Genomic DNA, 18,113 nt, shown 5'->3' on the forward strand with positions numbered 1-18,113 from the left:
GAGTCCATCTGCAGACGCTTGAAGTAAACCTACAGAAAGACAAGTGATTGCCTTGAGTGTTTCTTTATTCTGAAGAAATTGCCACTACAGGGGTTATATAGCAACTAGGAATGATTAGGAAGATTGGGAAAGGTGGTGGTGTAGCGACATTTGTGCGGGATGGGACGAGGATTAATCTGATTAATTATGGGAAAGAACACAAATCAATGGTGGTTAAGACTTGGGCAGGAAAGGATGACTTAGCAATAATTAGTATAAACTATGTTGTGCCTTGATACACTGGACATTGTAGGTGGGCAGGTGCAGGGTATGGAGGTATGGTGTGGAGATTTCAACGTGAATAACACAGTGGGGGAGTAAGAAAACGGATGCAAATGGTTTAATCATTGAGGAATTGATTAAAGATAAGGGATTAGTATGTGTTAATGATGGGAGAGATACTAGGTATAACAGTGCTCAAAGAGTGCAATCGATCTAACACTAGCATCAAATGGAATAGCAGGTATCAAAGCCCGGGAGGTGTTTGATAAGTCACCAGTGATCATTATCCTTTAAGAATTAAGGTTGGAGTAGAAGTACACCAAGAAGAGGAACTGACGATACCAAAATGGAAATTAGTCAAAGCAAATTGAGACACATTTCAAACACTGAGTAAGGGACGGTGTGAACATTTAAAGAAACAGGAAACTGTCTTGTGTTTTTGAAAATTGTCCTTTCAAAACAAACATTCATGGAACATTTGCCTCTCATAGGAGCCGGAAACACACTCCTCACTCACCGGGTGACTTCAAGCCTGAGCTTTTGCAGAGATATGTCATTCCTTTTAAATGTAGGGGATGATCCTGTTGTTGAGGAGGAGACAGTGAGTGAAGATCCTGAAAATGAAGAAATGAGAGAATTGTCTAACTTAATTAAGGAAAATGTAGCCCACCTGCTGCTGAAATTGGAAAGCGTATACAAAGTGCAAAGGTGCATTGAAGAGTTAGTGGAAGAACTGCACTTTATTTCTTCATCAGCTTCAGGTCCTATTTTAAAGAGATTTTACAGTTATGCTTAAAGAAGCATCCCAATCATCGATTGTTGCAAATGCAAGGTGTACTGCCCACCTTTTCTGTCTAAGCAGATGCCAGCACACCAGGTTATGGAGACACCGGCCACAGTCAGACTGAGGGTGCACGTGGAGCGTCTCATTAGGAGGATAAAACAGAATAAACTTTTTGATGGCGTCATTCTCCTGTCACACGCATACAACATCAACCAACTGTTTGCAGTAGCATGTATGCTGTCAAACTATCAGAACAAGGCATTGGTTAAAAATGGGTTAAGTGAAACTAGATGGACTAGAACTGTCTCTCAACCCTGGTCCTGGGGACATACTGTCCTGCATCATATAAAACATTCTTTTCTCTGAATAAATGAAACGAGCAGATGACTAAGTATCTTTTTTGGGCACAGGAGCACAACTGTACCTCTGCCACTGGAACTTTGGTAAAAAAAAAAAAAATAAAAAAAATACGTAGAACATGATCACTATGTTGTAAATTACTGTCATCTATATATCTTTAATCTGTGTGTAACTATTTTCTTATTGTAGAATTATTTTGTTTAAAAATGGATTTGATAATACAGTGAAGCAACTATGGTTGTAGCATCTTTATGAAATTGTATGTATATACAATATATATAATGAATATAATGATTCTTTGTTGTTAAATATAAAATATAAGTAAATTGTTTCATGAAGTCCCTGTATAATATTATATTATAACAAATGAACACAATTTAAATATTTGCAGGCTTTTACCAGGAAGTAGCCCTTCAAATAGATAAAACAAAAACAGCATATTCAAATTATGAATGTGGATGATGATGTTGGGGAAAAAACACATCAAATGGCTACATGTATTCTCCCCAAGGAATATAGAAGCACGTTTTACTTTGTAAATACATATCGGTTCTTCCAAAAAAAGAACACAGAAAATCAGAAATAGATTCTATCAGCATGCACTCAATTGCCAGTTTATTGGGTCCATCCAGCTAAAAATAATGCAGTTTTAACAGTCTTGCAATAAATCCTATCTTCATGAGGGTTAATCATATTCAGTTTTTGTTGAGATGGCTTTAGAGGTGTTGACTCAACTTTATTATCATTTTGACACTGTATAGATTGTGCTTGTTGTAAAGCTGTATAGCATTATACTGACGTGCTTTTGTCCACCCCATTTAATTCAGTGAGAGAAGACTAAATATTGGTAACACCTTAATACCACACAATACAGTTCAACATCACAAACTACAGCATCCAAAATGACCATAAAGTTAAATTAACACCCCTGTAAAACTGTCTCAAAAACACTGACCACTGTAACGTTTATGCTGGTAGGATTTATTGCAGTGCTATTGTATTAAACTGCGTTAGTTTTAGCTAGGTGTACCTAATAAACTGCCAACAGTACAGCTGCTGTATGTTGCACAACAAAACTTTACAAACATATAACAGTGCAACATTTCCCATTGAATTTGAGGACAGCCTAATTCACCGTTTTTAGTACAGCAGTTTATTTTGCTGAGGTTGAGTGTATATATCAGCCCCATTAGCAAGGCACATATCCTTATAATGCAAAGTAAAATTCCCATCAAGCCCAAAGGTCTCTCTCACAGTAGATCACCCACAGACCCAGGGATTCCATGAGGTAAGTCCAGTTTGCGAATGTCATGGTCCTGAAGAATGATCCAAATGTTTACTTATGATACTTAATGTTTTCCAGTGACACATAATGTTATCAACAGAAAACAAGATGAGGACATTCCTGTGGCTTTAAGTAATGTGGTCATTTCACAAAACAAATCTGCATCTGCATATTGAGTCATCAAGAGCGTTATCTGCTCTTGCAGTGAGAATCAGCATGGCCTGGGTTTAAAAGGCATCTCTGGCTTCTGGCAAAGCAAGACACTACTATTGCCTAATGTCTGATTATAGATTAAACATTATCACATTTTGAATTGTAAAAAATATTAAATGAATAGAAGGTAGACACATTAGCCAGCAAAAATAAAGCTATAGCAAATCAGATGAGTCGTTCATTGAAGCAAATTTTTCACTGTTTGACCAGGCCTTCCAGCAGCAAGTGAAAATAATTATTTGTGTGGGGCAAGTACATTAATGTAAAAAGCCTCTTCATTGTCTTCATGAAATATTTTGAGAGGATGATGCTATTTTTGATTACGTATTTTATGAGGTCTTGTGGGTAAAGTAAAAAAAAATACATTGTGTAATGACCACTTTGCCATCTACGCTACATAAATGTAGTGCTTCAGGGTCATAAAATGCTTCCCTGCAACAGCGTATGCTGACATCCACACCACTAGGTGTAGTTGCTTTGCCAGAAGCCAAAGATGCCTTTTAAACCCAGGCCATGCTGATTCTCACTGCAAGAGCAGATAACGCTCTTGATGACTCAATATGCAGATGCAAAAAAGTAATCTGAGTAGTAGTTGTAACTATGAGCTCCATATAACTCCGAGATGGTGAAATGTTGTCATCATTGTGGGGGAGGATCACCACATTACTACAGGAATGTCCTCATCTTGTTTTCTGTTGATAACATTATGCATCACTGAAAAACATTAAGTATCTGAAAAAAAGGATGTGGGTGTGGATTATATTTATTCATTTTTTGTCCAGTTATTGTGGGCATGTTTATTTTGTGTACAGATGATGGTATAAAAAAATTGTTCACAATTAAAAAACATTTGGACGTAAGTTTTCATTGGTTTTACAATAAACATCTTGATCATGTTTGCTATGTTTTTATTCTGGCTGAAGTGAAATAGGTTACTAATACTCAAAAAAATTAAGGTAACAATTTGCATTGACATTTGTGGGTAGAATGGAAGTAAAATGAATGAAAATAAAGTAGTTAGAATAACTTAAATGAAGTAATTTGACCATTTAATATCACCAAAGCCAAACAAAACCAACAAAAATCATTAAAATTAAGTTGGTTCAACTTAATTAAGCTTTTAGAGGACAAAGCAAATCATGTTGGTTGTACTGAAGTAACTGAGTTAGTCTAACTATAAAAGTCTCATGGGATTTACTCAATAATGACTGTGTTAAAATTACTTAAAAAGATCCATGCAAATTGTTACCTTAATTTTTTTAAGATGAGCCAGTGTATTCTTTTTTTAGAGTGCTCATGATAAAAAATATCACATATATAAACCTGTAGTCAAGGTTAATTTAACAGACTAGACATGGTGACATGACGCCTAAGACTTCAATAAAGAATTTAATAAAATATACAGAGGCCTTGTTTCCGATTTGGCAAATAAAAACCTCAGGTAGGACCAGGACCACCAACGCATTATAAACCTTTACTGGCTCATGACTCAATAGGTGAATGATTATGTTTAGTTGCATAATGTGGTCATTTGATCTGTAAAATGACTACTTCTGCTAGATTGTATACAGAAAAAGACAGATTATTATATTATATATGGATCCAGATGTGTTTGTCATTACAGTATTTAGCTGAACAGGAGATAAAAATGTTTTCGCAAACAAGGATTTGTTGTAAAATTGGAAAACAGGAAGTTCTGCATTGAAAAAGAAATAAGAGACACTGGACTCTTTTATACTTTTCACAAGTCTAAAACGGGCACAAAACTTTTTTTCTAGTGGGAGATACAAAACACTGACATGACATCCTGCCATTTGGCCATGAAATCATAGGAAAGACAATAGTTTCAAATTTAGTGTGGTCTGGAAATGGATCAAGTGCAAATGCCTGGTCTCATACGTCAGAAAAAGCCATCCTTATCCTTCCATTTCAGTGCATACTTCTTGCTCACTATGTAATCATTGGCAAGTGGGCTGCTACCTCTCCTTTGTGGGAAATCCCAAGTAATCAAATTGCAGTGAAGTCATTTACAGTAGCCTTAAAAACAATAGAGTTCCTTTTGTACTTTTTTTTTTTTAACTTCACATTTTGACCAAAATGGTCCTCAAAACAATACAGAAACATACAAAGTGAAAGTGCATGTTCTTTTAACTACATAAGTTGACCAACATGGTCATGAAGCAATACAATAAGCCACAGAGGCATTGAAGATATTTTAACACGTCATAAACATCTGAACAAGAAAGGGATGAAACAGAGAGTACTTTAGGTCCAGATCTTGATCCAGAGGATGAAAGGAAGGTGGGGTTGATATACTGCAGTGCTTGATTAGTGGATAAATTGCAGGTGTGCGGCTTGTCAAAGGTGTGTTGGGTGATGAGTCAGGAGACTGTGAAGAGAGGGAGGGTCATGCCACAACACAGACACAACATAGAGTGAAACAGACAGACACAACAAAGGTGCAGATGCAGGGTGCGGACATCAAAGAAACGCTACGGTTATAGCACAGGCTGTAACATTGTGAGAATTCAACCCTTACCTTTGAATGAACTCCAATGTACATGCCATCTCCTCCTGGTACTCAAGGTTGGATATGTAGTAGGGTGAAAAAAGCATAGCAAAGCCAGACAGGAAGGTGAAATGGGTGCCCTCACACACAATCTCGCCTTCAATGCTCACCATCCAGCGCCCACTAATCAAGGTGTATCCTAAAACAAAAATGAATCAAACACATGACATTTTTTGTCTTTGATCTTTTGACATTTAAATTATCTGTTAGTATTTATGAGTGAGTGAACTGATTTTTGAACTGGGGTTAACAAGAGGCATTTGTGTCAAACAAGGAGCAATGTACACAAAGTATACCTGAAAAACAGAAACATCTTGTAGTGCATCATAAGATAGCAGAGAGAAAGATACCTTTCTCCCACAAGCATGTGCCTTCATGGCTGTGCAGTTTGTATTTGGTTTTCAATAATTGTTTTGAAACATTAGGTCATAAAGCAAAGTTTTGGACAATTGTATTTTTGACCTGATGATGGCGCTAGAGGAAAATCTTTGATCCTCAAAATCATTACAATTCATCCTGAAGGGAACATGAATGTCTGAACCACATTTCATGAATATTTATCCAACAGTTGTCGAGATATTTCACTCAAAACCACAAATGTCAACCTCATGGTGGCGCTAGAGGAAAAGTCAGAGGTTCACCAAAGTCATAAGGATTTGTCCTCCGGGGACCATGAATGTCTGTACCAGATTTCATTGCAATCCATGCAACTGTTAGATATTTCAGTCTGAACCAAAGTGGTGGACCGACCACACCACCACTAAAAACAATGTTGGGGACAGGTCGGCAGTCAGCGAAGGCAAAAAGGGAGTAAGCAGGCAGACAAAAACCAACATAAACCAAAAGCAGACATTGATCATTCACAGATGGGCAGACAGACAGAACTAGGGCAGGAACACTATAGCTGAGTGGCACAACAGACAAAATGGCAAATAGGAAGTGCAAGTAAGCCGCAACATACTGTATACTAAGTAAATGAGGGACGGGTGAGCAGGCAGGTGGTGATCAGGTGACTGGGGAACATTGGAAAGACCTGAGGACCATTGCTGGGCATGAAGGGAAGTGGCCTTTTACATGCATGACATTTTGACATGTCAGTGTAGGAAAAGCACAGGTGTAAATTATAAAATTATTGTTGGCTGACTTCCAGTCAGTTCCACAATTAGGAACAACAAACAAAATTCTACCCGCATGGAACTTGAAGATACTGAGAACATCATTAGTCAAAATCAATTCTGGGATATGTGGAACAACTTCAACACAAAGCAAAAACAAGCACTACCCATCCAAAATTGTGACATCTGGAGAGCAACATTTTGAAAATCTGTATAAAGACATGTCAATAAATCAAATTAATTCAGATCAATGTGTTATAAAAGAAAAACTTGAAACATTAAAAGAAACAATTAAGAACAACCAAAACCCCCTTGATTTCCCAATTGCTTGGCAGTTGTACACCAAACAAAAAATGGATAAATGCATTTTTATCCTATTATTACGTTACTAACTCGACATCTTCTCTTTCCCGTAGTTCTGTGCTTTCTCGTTTCTCTCCTCTCCTTGTGATTAGATGACACTTCATATGGACTCATTTTCAAACATACTCCAGCATTTAACCTCAGACATTATCTGACAGCTCACTAGAGACTCCTGTGTGGACCACACAGAAAGCACTTGAGGCTGTGAAACACATATTGCCTCCAGTTGCATGCTGACAGTCACAGGCCTTTTGCTTATTATAGCACTAAGATGTTGCTTCTAGCTTACCTTCATGTCTTAGGGCTCTAGCAGCAGCTGCATATGATTCCCTAATCATTGAGTCCAGTTTATCCCAAAAAAACTCTTTCAGGGGTTATCTACAGTGAGGGGGTTTTGTTTGTACACAGCCTAACCATTGTTTATTGCTATCATCTCACCACCATTATGGTCTGAGGAGGATGGTCACATTACGTGATTTAAGCAAACAATCTTTTGATATAATTCATTGGAGTGTCCCTCCTGATCGTGATGATACCTGAAGTATCAGAATCAGGCATACTTTACTGATCCCCGAGGGGAAACTCTTTTGTTACAGCTGCTCACTATCACGTCAGTGCACACAGGAATAGAAGTACTAAGCAAAAAAATATAATACACTATAATACAGGTCTGATAAATTAAGTACAAAGTGGATATAAAGTATAAAAGCTAAAATAAGTGTAAGTACCAAAGTGGATTTAGAGGTTGATAAGTATGTACGGTATAATAATACAATGTAATAATATAAGTAATAAGTAATACTGCAATAATGACTACTGTCAAGTTAAGTTAAGTGTAGCTTATTAAGATGATTATGAAACGGTGGATATTGCACAGCAGTAATGGAAGTATTAATAAATATGAATAAATAAGGAATATTAAACAGAAAACAGCGTATATTGCACAGGAGTATTAAACAGAGAATATTGCACAATTATTTCAAGTATTCCAGTTATGTTAATGATCCAATGTCCAGTTTAGTGACTTAGGGTCATATAGACTGACACTTAGAGGGAGGAGTTAAAGAGTTTGATGGCCACAGGCAGGAATGACTTCCTGTGGCGATCTGTGGTGCTTTTTGGGGGGATGAGTCTTCCGCTGAAGGTTCTCCTTTGTTTGACCAGCACGTCATGGAGTGGGTGGGAGACGCTGTCCAAGATGGCGTGTAGTTTGGCCAGCATCCTCCTCTCTGACACCACCGCCAGAGAGTCCAGCTCCACCCCCAAGATGTCACTGGCCTTACGGATCAGTTTGTTGAGACAAACATGAGTCAACATGAGTATGTTCTTCATGTTGTAGAATCCAGATATGATTTTGTTTGCAGTTCAGTGACTGCAGGATGAGATGTCTGCTTCCCTGATGACGTTGAATCAGATAAGGTACAAGACAATTGTTCATTGTATAAGTTATCATATCACAGTGACTCGTGAAGTGCTTGGTTTTCAGCAAACCTGATATCTGATAATATCATACAATTGTACAGTGTGGCCATTATAACCTGACACTTTTACTCTGTTGATACCTTAATACCAATGCCATTTGCTACTGCTGCTCCCTCCACCACCAGCTTTTTGTTATTTCTAATTTAAAGCAAGACTATCTAACTTTTAAAAGAGAAATATAATTGTCCTCTTACAAATGAAAAGATGAATTCATAAGAAATAAAACACAACATTACTCATTTAATTTCACTCATTATTCTTGTCCCTAAAGCCTTACTTGGTCTGTTATTACCACTAGCTTATTGTGGCTAATGTTAGCAAACTTTAGATAGATGCAGTCTAACTGATATTAATGAGTATGTTCATTGACTTTGACTCTTTTTCTACTTGTGCTCCTGTTACACATGTTAGCATGTTGATGATGATTGATGATGCAAAAGTTACATAGTCTCGCTCAGTGGCACGGTGACTTGCAGGGGTGGGATGAAGTATGTATGCTAACACCCACACACACAAGTTGGAATAGCCTTAATATACCATCTCTGTCTCCATTGCTCATATCAACTTTAATTACTAACTTTACAGTATGTTACAGTTTGTTACATTTCTGTGTTTAAAATTTTAATTTAAAAGATAAATAAACCTACCAAACACAACAGAGTGGCACCATATAAATGAAATTTAATGTTCCATACTTTATTCTGTATGTCCTCAAAAACAAAAGTAGGCTACATGCAAAAGAAAACAATGCATATTCAAAAATACAGTCACAGTATAAAGTACTTAGGCCTTTTACTTGTCAAATAGTTGGTTCAAACTAAACCCCACCCCAGGTCACACTGGACATGCGCCTGGTCTCACTTTAACTAAGATTTAATGTTTATGTATGTGATAATTGAGGAAGGTTCTCCCAGATTGTCGCTGCTCAGATTCTCTGAGAGCTCCCTTAAAGAGCAGAGCCTCTTCCACCAAACCAAACTGTATAACTCTGTTTATATCTATATCAATTCCTTGACTTAAATGTCTCTGACCAAACTATGCAGATTTGATCAAAATCTGCGAGCCACTATATTGTTTCCAAGTAGTTGCTGTTGTAAGCTAAGACCAGTTCAAATGATGATGTCTCTGGGAATGAGCAGGCTGACCAAGATGCTAAATTGGCAACTGCATTTCCTAATTTTCTTATAATAAAAGAAATGCTGGGTACGCACTTCATCTATCTACAGCCAAGTTCTGAGGATGAACAAAAATCTTAGGCTGCTCATGATTGTTGACTCCTGTTTTCACAAAGTGGGTCCAGATGTTTGGCCTACTGCTCCCTCCTGTTAGTCTCAGTTGTAAAAAGATAACACAAGGAAATTAGTGTAAAAATGTTTTGATCTTTCTAAATGAACAAAATGATCATGAAGTTGAATCAACACCTCTCAAAAACTGAACATTATAACCATCACGAAGGTAGAATTTATTGCAGTTCTGTTGTATTAGACTGCATTAGTTTTTAGCTAGGTGTACCTAATAAACTGACAACTGAGTGTATCATCACCTTTTAAGTTGATATCGAACTTGTTAGAAAACAGCTGCTTATTTACACGTCCAGCAATTACAGAGCAACATTTTCATTAATTTGGAGTCGTGTTTTTGGCCACCTGATGAATGAAAGTCCAATATTCACTCTCTTTTAGCTCTGTTTTTGGTCTCTTCCAACTCCTGAGGGAAATACCTGGTTCTTTAGCTGCTAAATGCTCCACATTGTTCACCAGCTAGTCACTAACTGTGTCTGTCTGCTGTTTGGTGCTGAGCAGGTAGTGTACAGGGGTTTTTTGGAGCTTTGTCACTGAAAACAGCTGCCTGCTGCTCCGTAAAGCTAAAAGGAGCTACAGATTCAAGTAATAATTCTCTGTCGGTTCATCACTACGAGTGACCCTTGAGAGTGTCACATTGTTTTCACATTATTATTTGATACATTGTTATGTAGACGCTTTAAGTATGGCAGTTCAAAAAGATGTATTGAATATGTCGATTAAGATTGAAAACATGAAACAATGAAAAATGCATATCTTGTGTATACCCTTTCATGGTACATAAAAGTTTCATAAATTATGTTACCACTATTTTACCTATCTTGTCTTATTATCTCATCTTGAGCCAAATCCACTAAAGAGTTTTTGTTAATCTGTTACGTGCTACTCTCATAGTGAAATGACCTTACTCTCAAAACATACAACTGTTAAGAGCAGAAAGAGGGTTTTTTGACTCATGTGAAAGGAATGCAAGTGGGAAAGTTGTGTATCTGTCATCTCTGATGTAATATCCTGGTAAAGGGTGTTATGACCACATCTGGGCAGCAGAAATTGCCTCCTGTTTCTAGAATTATACATTAAAGCACTGTACTGCATCTGTTCAGTTCACAACCCTGCCCTGCCATTATCACATTATGTTGTTAAACTCTTGGATGTAAATATTCACAATGGAGTAGCTGCTGTGCTCTGGGAAGTTTGACACTTTATTCTTTCTACAACTTTGTGTTAAAAAATGCATCAAATCATGCTACATAAACAATAAAACTACACATTATGAGAAATTATTTCAGATAGCCAAGGAGGGTTATTCCAAATTTCTTAGAAAAATCCCTTAACTTTGGTTCATCACGGACATCCAGTCCAGGATGAGGGAGACACTTGTAGTTATTTCAAATCATTATTTTTTCCATAAATAATCACCAGAACTGAGTGTGGTCTATAATTAAAATAAATAATGGAGTTATATTAAAATAGGTACTAAAGTATTACTCAGCAACATCACAGTGCAGTTTATCCTAAAGTCCAACAGAGGGCACTCTATGACCACAAATGGCCGCCATAAGACTATTGATTACAAAATGGGGACATCCATCCATTGCAATTGTCTTTGGTGATATAAAAGGCTTTGACAAGTTAGATAAGTAAAGATCTGCAACTAAATAACATTTATGTGCTATTGGCAACAAGCCAAAAAGATATATATATTTATATATACATATTCTTAATGATGGCCATGTGGTCTTTAGCTTAGTATGCACAGTGCAAAGCTAGTGCCTTAACTATTTACATTTGGACAAACATACATTGCAATCAACAAATAAGGTATATCTTAGTACGTAATAAATACAAAAGCTAACTTACTTTGTTTATATCACACACACTCTGCACAAACCCAACAACTCAAAAGGCGCACTTGATTCAGCACAGTAGGCTTGACTCTGCACACGCTAGCAATGGCAGATATACCGGGAGCCACTTCAAAATATTCTTGTCTCGCCGAGTTTGAAGCGCATCTACATTTGTACGAGGAGAAAACCAAGACTAAATCTAACCTAATGTCAGTTCGCTTGCTACCACCATCATTACCATTAGCTACCTACAGTATAACATCTAAAAACACCAACTCATATGGGTTCCAGTTGCGTTACTCAAAGATATAGCTATCGCTCAATATAACTAAATTATCTTGTTATAGTTAACTGCATACTTTTATAATTCATTATTCGGGGACGCAGAAGACTCAGAAGAGTGATTGATTTAAAAGCCATCACTTTTGCCTCCATTAAAGGCTATGACTTTTCAGTGGTGTAACTGGGAAAGTGGGCATGCTTGTCATCACAGAAGTAGATCATAAGATTGTGGTGGTTTTGCAACTTCAGCGTAGAGGATTGTGATGTCTATTGAAAAGATATTCGCTTACCTTACACAACTTTGAGTGAAGAAAAGCTCAATTCTTTACATGCTAAATATAGTATATATTATAGTTTATAATCTAGTAAATGTCTTGCTGGGCAATAAATGATCTCCTGAGTGACACTTTAATTTAGTTGCATGCAGTTCCCCCTCTACCTTCTAGCATCTCCTCAGCATGATGCGGCAACACCAGGCAAAATTGGTTATTATAATGATAATTTAACAAATGCTAACTTCTGTATAGTTAATGCACTAATCCCAAATCATTTGTTTCCTTTATAGATACCTGATACTTTATGATATAATGTCACTGGAGGATTACACTAGAGTGTGCGCATATGTGCGTCGTGTTTCTGAGCACGAGCACAACATACACGAGGCCGCCATCATGCAGACGCGGACGCGTAGTTAAAAGCAAGTATATCTGTGTTCAACCAATGCATGTTCTGGCGGGTACGACTGTTTTGACAACTATTTCAGTTTTGCAAAAGCAGGAAATCGGGGAAATGGCACGAAATGAACTGCGTGAATTAAAACCGAAATTTGAAAAGCCTGTGATTTGACATGATTTACAGCTCACAGGCCTGGAGAAAGCTGTGTATTTATTTGCATATGTTTTGTGTGTAACAGGCACGTTCCCTTCACTATTCCAGCCATGATTTGTGTGTCAGGCACCGTTACATGACACGGACGATCAGCTTACTTTCTAGTTTGCCAAGATGTGCTGTTGCTGTGATGTTTGCTATAGTAGCAGGAGAGTCTGGAGCTGGTGTGCTGGCTCTGGGAAACCGTCTCGTCCTCTCTGGCTGGCAGCTTCGCAGCAGCAACTGCAGGGACAGTTAGGAGCGTTAGTTATGTTACTTGCTGTGTTGTTGTCAGCTCTATTTCACGGTATTTGTCATGGTATTGGATTCCTCCAGAATTGCATACCCCACCTTCAAGGGAGGATATATACATGGGAAAGGCTATTGCTTTGAGGATTGAGAATTGTTGGTTCTGGTGCTGATTAACTGTGTCCAAAGCGGAAACAACCACATGTTGATGGTGTGATCGGGTCCATGAGCTGCTCAATATTTCTGTGTTGCAACCAAAAGATTTCCTTCAGGCTGTGACTCACCACTTCTTTGACTTTCTTAAACTTTCCATCATTCTGTTGTTTTCCAATATTATAGGAAATAGAAACACCATCTGCTAGCTATTCAGAGCTGCAACAGCTGCTCTGTGTGTTGAATTGTTTTTCACATGAATCACAAAGTGGAAACTGTAAATATTAAAGCAAGAAACTAATTAATTCTGAGATGGAATATGACCGGCAGACACATTCAATGTATTAAATATTGTCAATTAAATATTTTTTACTTTGAGTTTTATAATGCATCATTTAAATTAAATTGTGATTCATTCACGTGTAATAGTGTTTTAAATTGGTCCATTTATTAATTGGTTATGATTAAACAATGTAAAAGTGTATAAGTATTCTGGTAGCACACTGCAGTTCTCCATACTGACTGGCACTAAATTCAGGGACAGTGGCTCTTATGGTATTTTCATCCACTGGTAAGAAGTTAAGATAATGTAGGCTAATCTTATCCAGGCCAAGAGTGCTGAATATTAGACAAACCGCTTTGTGTATATGATTGGTATTCACATTTACAGATGGTTGAAAGGATTTACAGCTGCTGCACTTTGCCGAGAGAGCAGCATGCACGATCTGTGCTGAGAGAGAGTTTCCTCCGATGTCGCCTCTCCATGACCAACAAGAAGGTCCAGTTTCACATGTATGAGAAGGTGAAGGTGGAGGCCACGTTTGGAGCGTTAAAAAGAGAACAGATTATTTGTAGTGTAGGCAGCTTAACTACTGACAATATTACCAGGAGTCTGAGTGTTTGCTTACTTTGGGTTCCTGAGGATGTGGCCACATTGCCCAAACCACACAAACACACCCATCCCACAACAATGAGTCAGTGTAGTAGAGGTTCTACTGTCTAAAGTTAAGACTCTTATTAAATGTCTTGCAGTACGGGAGGAATACTGAGACAGCAATTTAAGAGGAAGGCATCTGTATAGCATATACACCAAACTGTACTGAAAATAGCAAGAAATGCCATCACAGTTACCCAACGCCCAAAGTGACATCTTTACAATGCTTGTTTTGTCCAACCAAGAGTACAACATTCAAAATTAATAAAATCTTTAAACTTTGTGAAACTGGAACTAAGAAATGTTTTTTCATGAAAAATGACTTGAACAATTATCAAAATAGACTAAATGATTAATCAACTGATTGATTAATCGACTAATTGATTAATCGACTAATCATTTCAGCTGTACTTGTGTTATACTGTTGGGTAGTTTAATTTATAACAAAACATCATATAGTATAAGCTCTTCATATGTTTTGTATGCAAAAATCTTAATTTGTAAAGGAACTATTAACTAAAGCTGTAAAATAATAAAAAGTAAAAGTATAAAGTGGCATGAAAAGACTCAGGTAAAGTACAAGTACCTCAGATTTGTACTTAAGTACAGTACTTGAGTAAATGTACTTAGTTACTTTCCACTGGTAGAGAGTAAGGATTATTTTTACCTGCCAATCTAATGCCTTCACACTCCAGTCCACTAGGTAGCGGTAATGCGCCTGTAAAGTGCTTTGACAACCGCCAATAAATCCAACGAAGAAGAAGACGCTTGTTCTTGCTCCATGGCTGCTACTGATGCTGATAATTTGAGGAAACCGTCTGTAAGTGTACACACAAACAAAAGGGGGTTTAGTGAGACATTGGTGCATCTTTGACTAAACTATCGCACTGTATTAGCCACTGTTGTGAGGAAGAACGGGTGTTTTGCGGTCATATCGTGTTCCACTTAGCTTATACCAGTTTTTAGTTATCTGAGCCTAGCAACGCGCTCTCACCAAGTTGCTAACTTTTAGTAAAGTTAACAAACTTAAAACATAAAGTGATACGACTTTCCCATGTCAAATATGTATTTGGTTTGTAGGAAGAGCTTACCTGGTTCTCTGTAGGCAGATATGTTTGAAATTAGTTAGCTTAAATGTCAAACACATCACATGTTAGCTGTTACCAACCTCCTGTAACAGCCGTCAAGCTGTATCCGAAGAGACTGTTTTGTTAGTAACATGTAGCCATGTGAAGCTATTTGTAACTTACACCCATCATGAAGCTTGTATTATAGGCACAAAATCAACCATAAAAGGGTATCAAGGAATCCAAACATCAAAGCACACAAGAATTTAAGTACACTAGTGCATTAAAGCTAAATGGCATGGAGCTGGATTCCCTTATGTTAGTGTCAGAGAGAAGGAAACTAAATAAACTGTTGTCCATCTTGGACAATACACGCCACCCTCTGCACAGCACATTAACTAGCCAGAGGAGTATGTTCAGTGGCACACTGCTGTCTCAGTCCTGCTCAACAGATGACTGAGGAAGTCTTGTTCCCCAGGATATACGGCTATACAACTCCCAGCGGTGACAGGGTGAAATTGAATGCTCACCTGCATATTGTCATTAGGCTGCTGGACTGTCAGTTACTGGCTATGTCAGCCAGTAATAGTATGTGTCGTATAAGCTACTGGATGTCTAAATTTCCCTCTGGATCAATAAAGTATCTATATATCTAAATCTTAGTTATCAATGTTTGCTGATGATGTTAAACGTGTTCATATCAATAGCGTTTGTAAATGTTGCAAAACAGACCTATATTTTATAGGGTTGCATCTAATGATTGTTTTCATTATCAATTAATCCGTAAACCTTTTTTCAGACTAATCATTTCGTCAGTTAGTGAGCCAGAAAATGTCCAAAAATAGTGAACACTGTCCATCACAAGTTTCCAAAACACAAGGCGACATCTTCAAATTACTTATTTTGTCTGAATAACAGTTGAAACCCCAAAGTTATTCAGTTTATAATGATATAAAACAGAGTAAACTGTCAGCACTCACATGGGGGAAGCTGGAAACTAACTCATTTGCATTTTTGCTTGATAAGTGACTTAAACGATTAATCGATTATCAAATTTGTTGTCGATTATTTTTCTGTCGATTGAATTAAATGTTTGTAATCGATTTTGAGCACTTCAGGGTAGTGTATGCTCATCCCAACATGATATCAGGTGCGTAGGCAAAAAGGCAAAAACAATCTCAAGAGAAAAAGGTGCCTGCCTAAGTCTTCATCAGGTAATATTCAAGATGTGACCAAGAAGGTCCATAGACACAAAATCCTTGTTTTCAGTTTATAATTTAAAATATACACATACTTATGTGTGAATATACACCAAATGAATGTCTTTTAAAAAGGTACTTTTTATTTATAGTACGGTTATTGCCTATCTAGTGTTAATGTTTTTTGTTTTTCTTTAATAGGTATTGGCAGAAAGACTCAACATGGCAACGCCGGTGTCTGTGCTCCGCCTGCCAAAAGGACCCGACCCCAACAGCCGCGGGTTTGACCCCAAATCAGCCCGCTTCATCGCTCTCTGTCGTACCTCCATTCCCACTTCTGCTGCGTCGGCAGCGGACCCCAAGCAGCTGCCGAGAGAGCAGCATGCACGATCTGTGCTGAGAGAGAGTTTCCTCCGATGTCTCCTCTCCATGACCAACAAGAAGGTCCAGTTTCATATGTATGAGAAGGTGAAGGTGGAGGCCACGTTTGGAGCTTCCGACATCGACGTGCTGAACTTTCAGGTGTCGGACCTGCACACTCCCATTGGGGTGCAAAAAGAGGCGCTGATCAGGTGTCAGGATGTGATTTCATTCACTTTTGATGTATGAACTCCCAAGGGTTTTGTAACTAAGGGTTAACTTGGGCTAAGACACACTTGGGAGTCTCATTTGTTGTCGCAAGTGAGCTCCTTTTTCACACTCTGTAAGATAGTTTATACAAGTGGTTATATTTTCGTAGAACGGTGTGGTTGTACATTGCTGTTTTCAGTCCTCTCTGTATAGTTCAGCCAGTCATGGTGCCCTGTGTGACAGCATTCAAAGATCCAGCTCGGACAAGCAGTCCCCCTTTTTGAGCACAAGGGGGAGTCATATGCATGTTTTTGAAGTGTAATATCAAACCTTCATGGGACAACTTTTACAGGTTTGCACTAGGTTTGGGTGATATCAGATTTCTGACCACATTTTTGATAATATGATAATGTTTTGCTGATGACTACTAGTGCTTTCAGAATATGTTTACCCACAAGAACATCTTGGGAAGCAGGCTAATTAGTTTTAGGACTTAATGACAATGCAGCCTTTAAGACCGGGAAATCAAACAAAACAAAATTTCCCATTTCTGCTCTCCACCATGAGACGTTCTGTAGATCATCTTCCTTTGTGAGATGCTGAAAGAGGTTATTACTGTTCAGTCTACAAGTTATATCTTTTGTCATTTAATTATTTAACTGAGGCAAATGAAACATTGCACTTTAAACATTCTTTTCAGTTAACTACTTTTGTATTTGAATGTCCATTTTGTGTTCTGTTTGGAAAAATTATCAAGACTTTGTTATAAATATATTTAAGTTGTTTTTTGAAAATTATAACGCCTGAAAAGAATCATGTCTGATAAATGTTGATGTTCCTTAAGAAAAAAAATGTAAGTGATGCGTGTAACCCCCACACCACCACATCCATCAAAACTATTTCATACTTCAAAATAATTTTAAAAACGTAAAAAGAAAAGAAGCAACGTGCAAATTGAGTTTTGAAGTTTATCTCTTTGTCAACATTATGACCAGTGTAATGTATGTATCTCATCAAACTCAGTCAGGTTAACAATTAAAGCTGCAATGATTATTTGATTAGTCGATTGACAAGAGATTAATCACAACTATTTTGTTAATCGATTAATCGTTTGAATCACTTGTAAAGCAAATATGCCAAACATTTGATAGTTTCATGTTGACACGTTGCTGCCCTTATATTATAGCAAACTGAAAAAAGAAAAAAAAACAT

At 37.5% G+C, this 18,113-nt stretch overlaps 1 protein-coding gene and 1 long non-coding RNA gene across 2 annotated transcripts; one reads left to right on the forward strand and one right to left on the reverse strand.

Annotated features, from left to right (window-relative positions):
* Positions 1 to 4,273: 4,273 nt before the first annotated feature.
* On the reverse strand, positions 4,274 to 13,453 carry LOC122879639. The gene is made up of 3 exons (XR_006378747.1): positions 12,849 to 13,453; positions 5,443 to 5,611; positions 4,274 to 5,292 (listed from the first exon to the last, which is right to left on the reverse strand). It is a non-coding gene; the product is annotated as an uncharacterized LOC122879639 (long non-coding RNA).
* Positions 13,454 to 14,741: 1,288 nt separating this feature from the next.
* Positions 14,742 to 17,714, forward strand: gemin7 (gem (nuclear organelle) associated protein 7). Its single transcript, XM_044204025.1, has 2 exons — positions 14,742 to 14,885; positions 16,533 to 17,714. Exons 1-2 carry the CDS (start codon positions 14,847 to 14,849, stop codon positions 16,938 to 16,940), a joined length of 447 nt encoding a protein of 148 aa, XP_044059960.1. The 5' UTR covers positions 14,742 to 14,846; the 3' UTR covers positions 16,941 to 17,714.
* The last annotated feature ends 399 nt before the right edge of the window (positions 17,715 to 18,113 follow it).

The sequence above is a fragment of the Siniperca chuatsi genome, linkage group LG7, assembly GCF_020085105.1.
Source record: "Siniperca chuatsi isolate FFG_IHB_CAS linkage group LG7, ASM2008510v1, whole genome shotgun sequence".
In the NCBI taxonomy this organism is placed as follows: Eukaryota; Metazoa; Chordata; class Actinopteri; order Centrarchiformes; family Sinipercidae; genus Siniperca; species Siniperca chuatsi.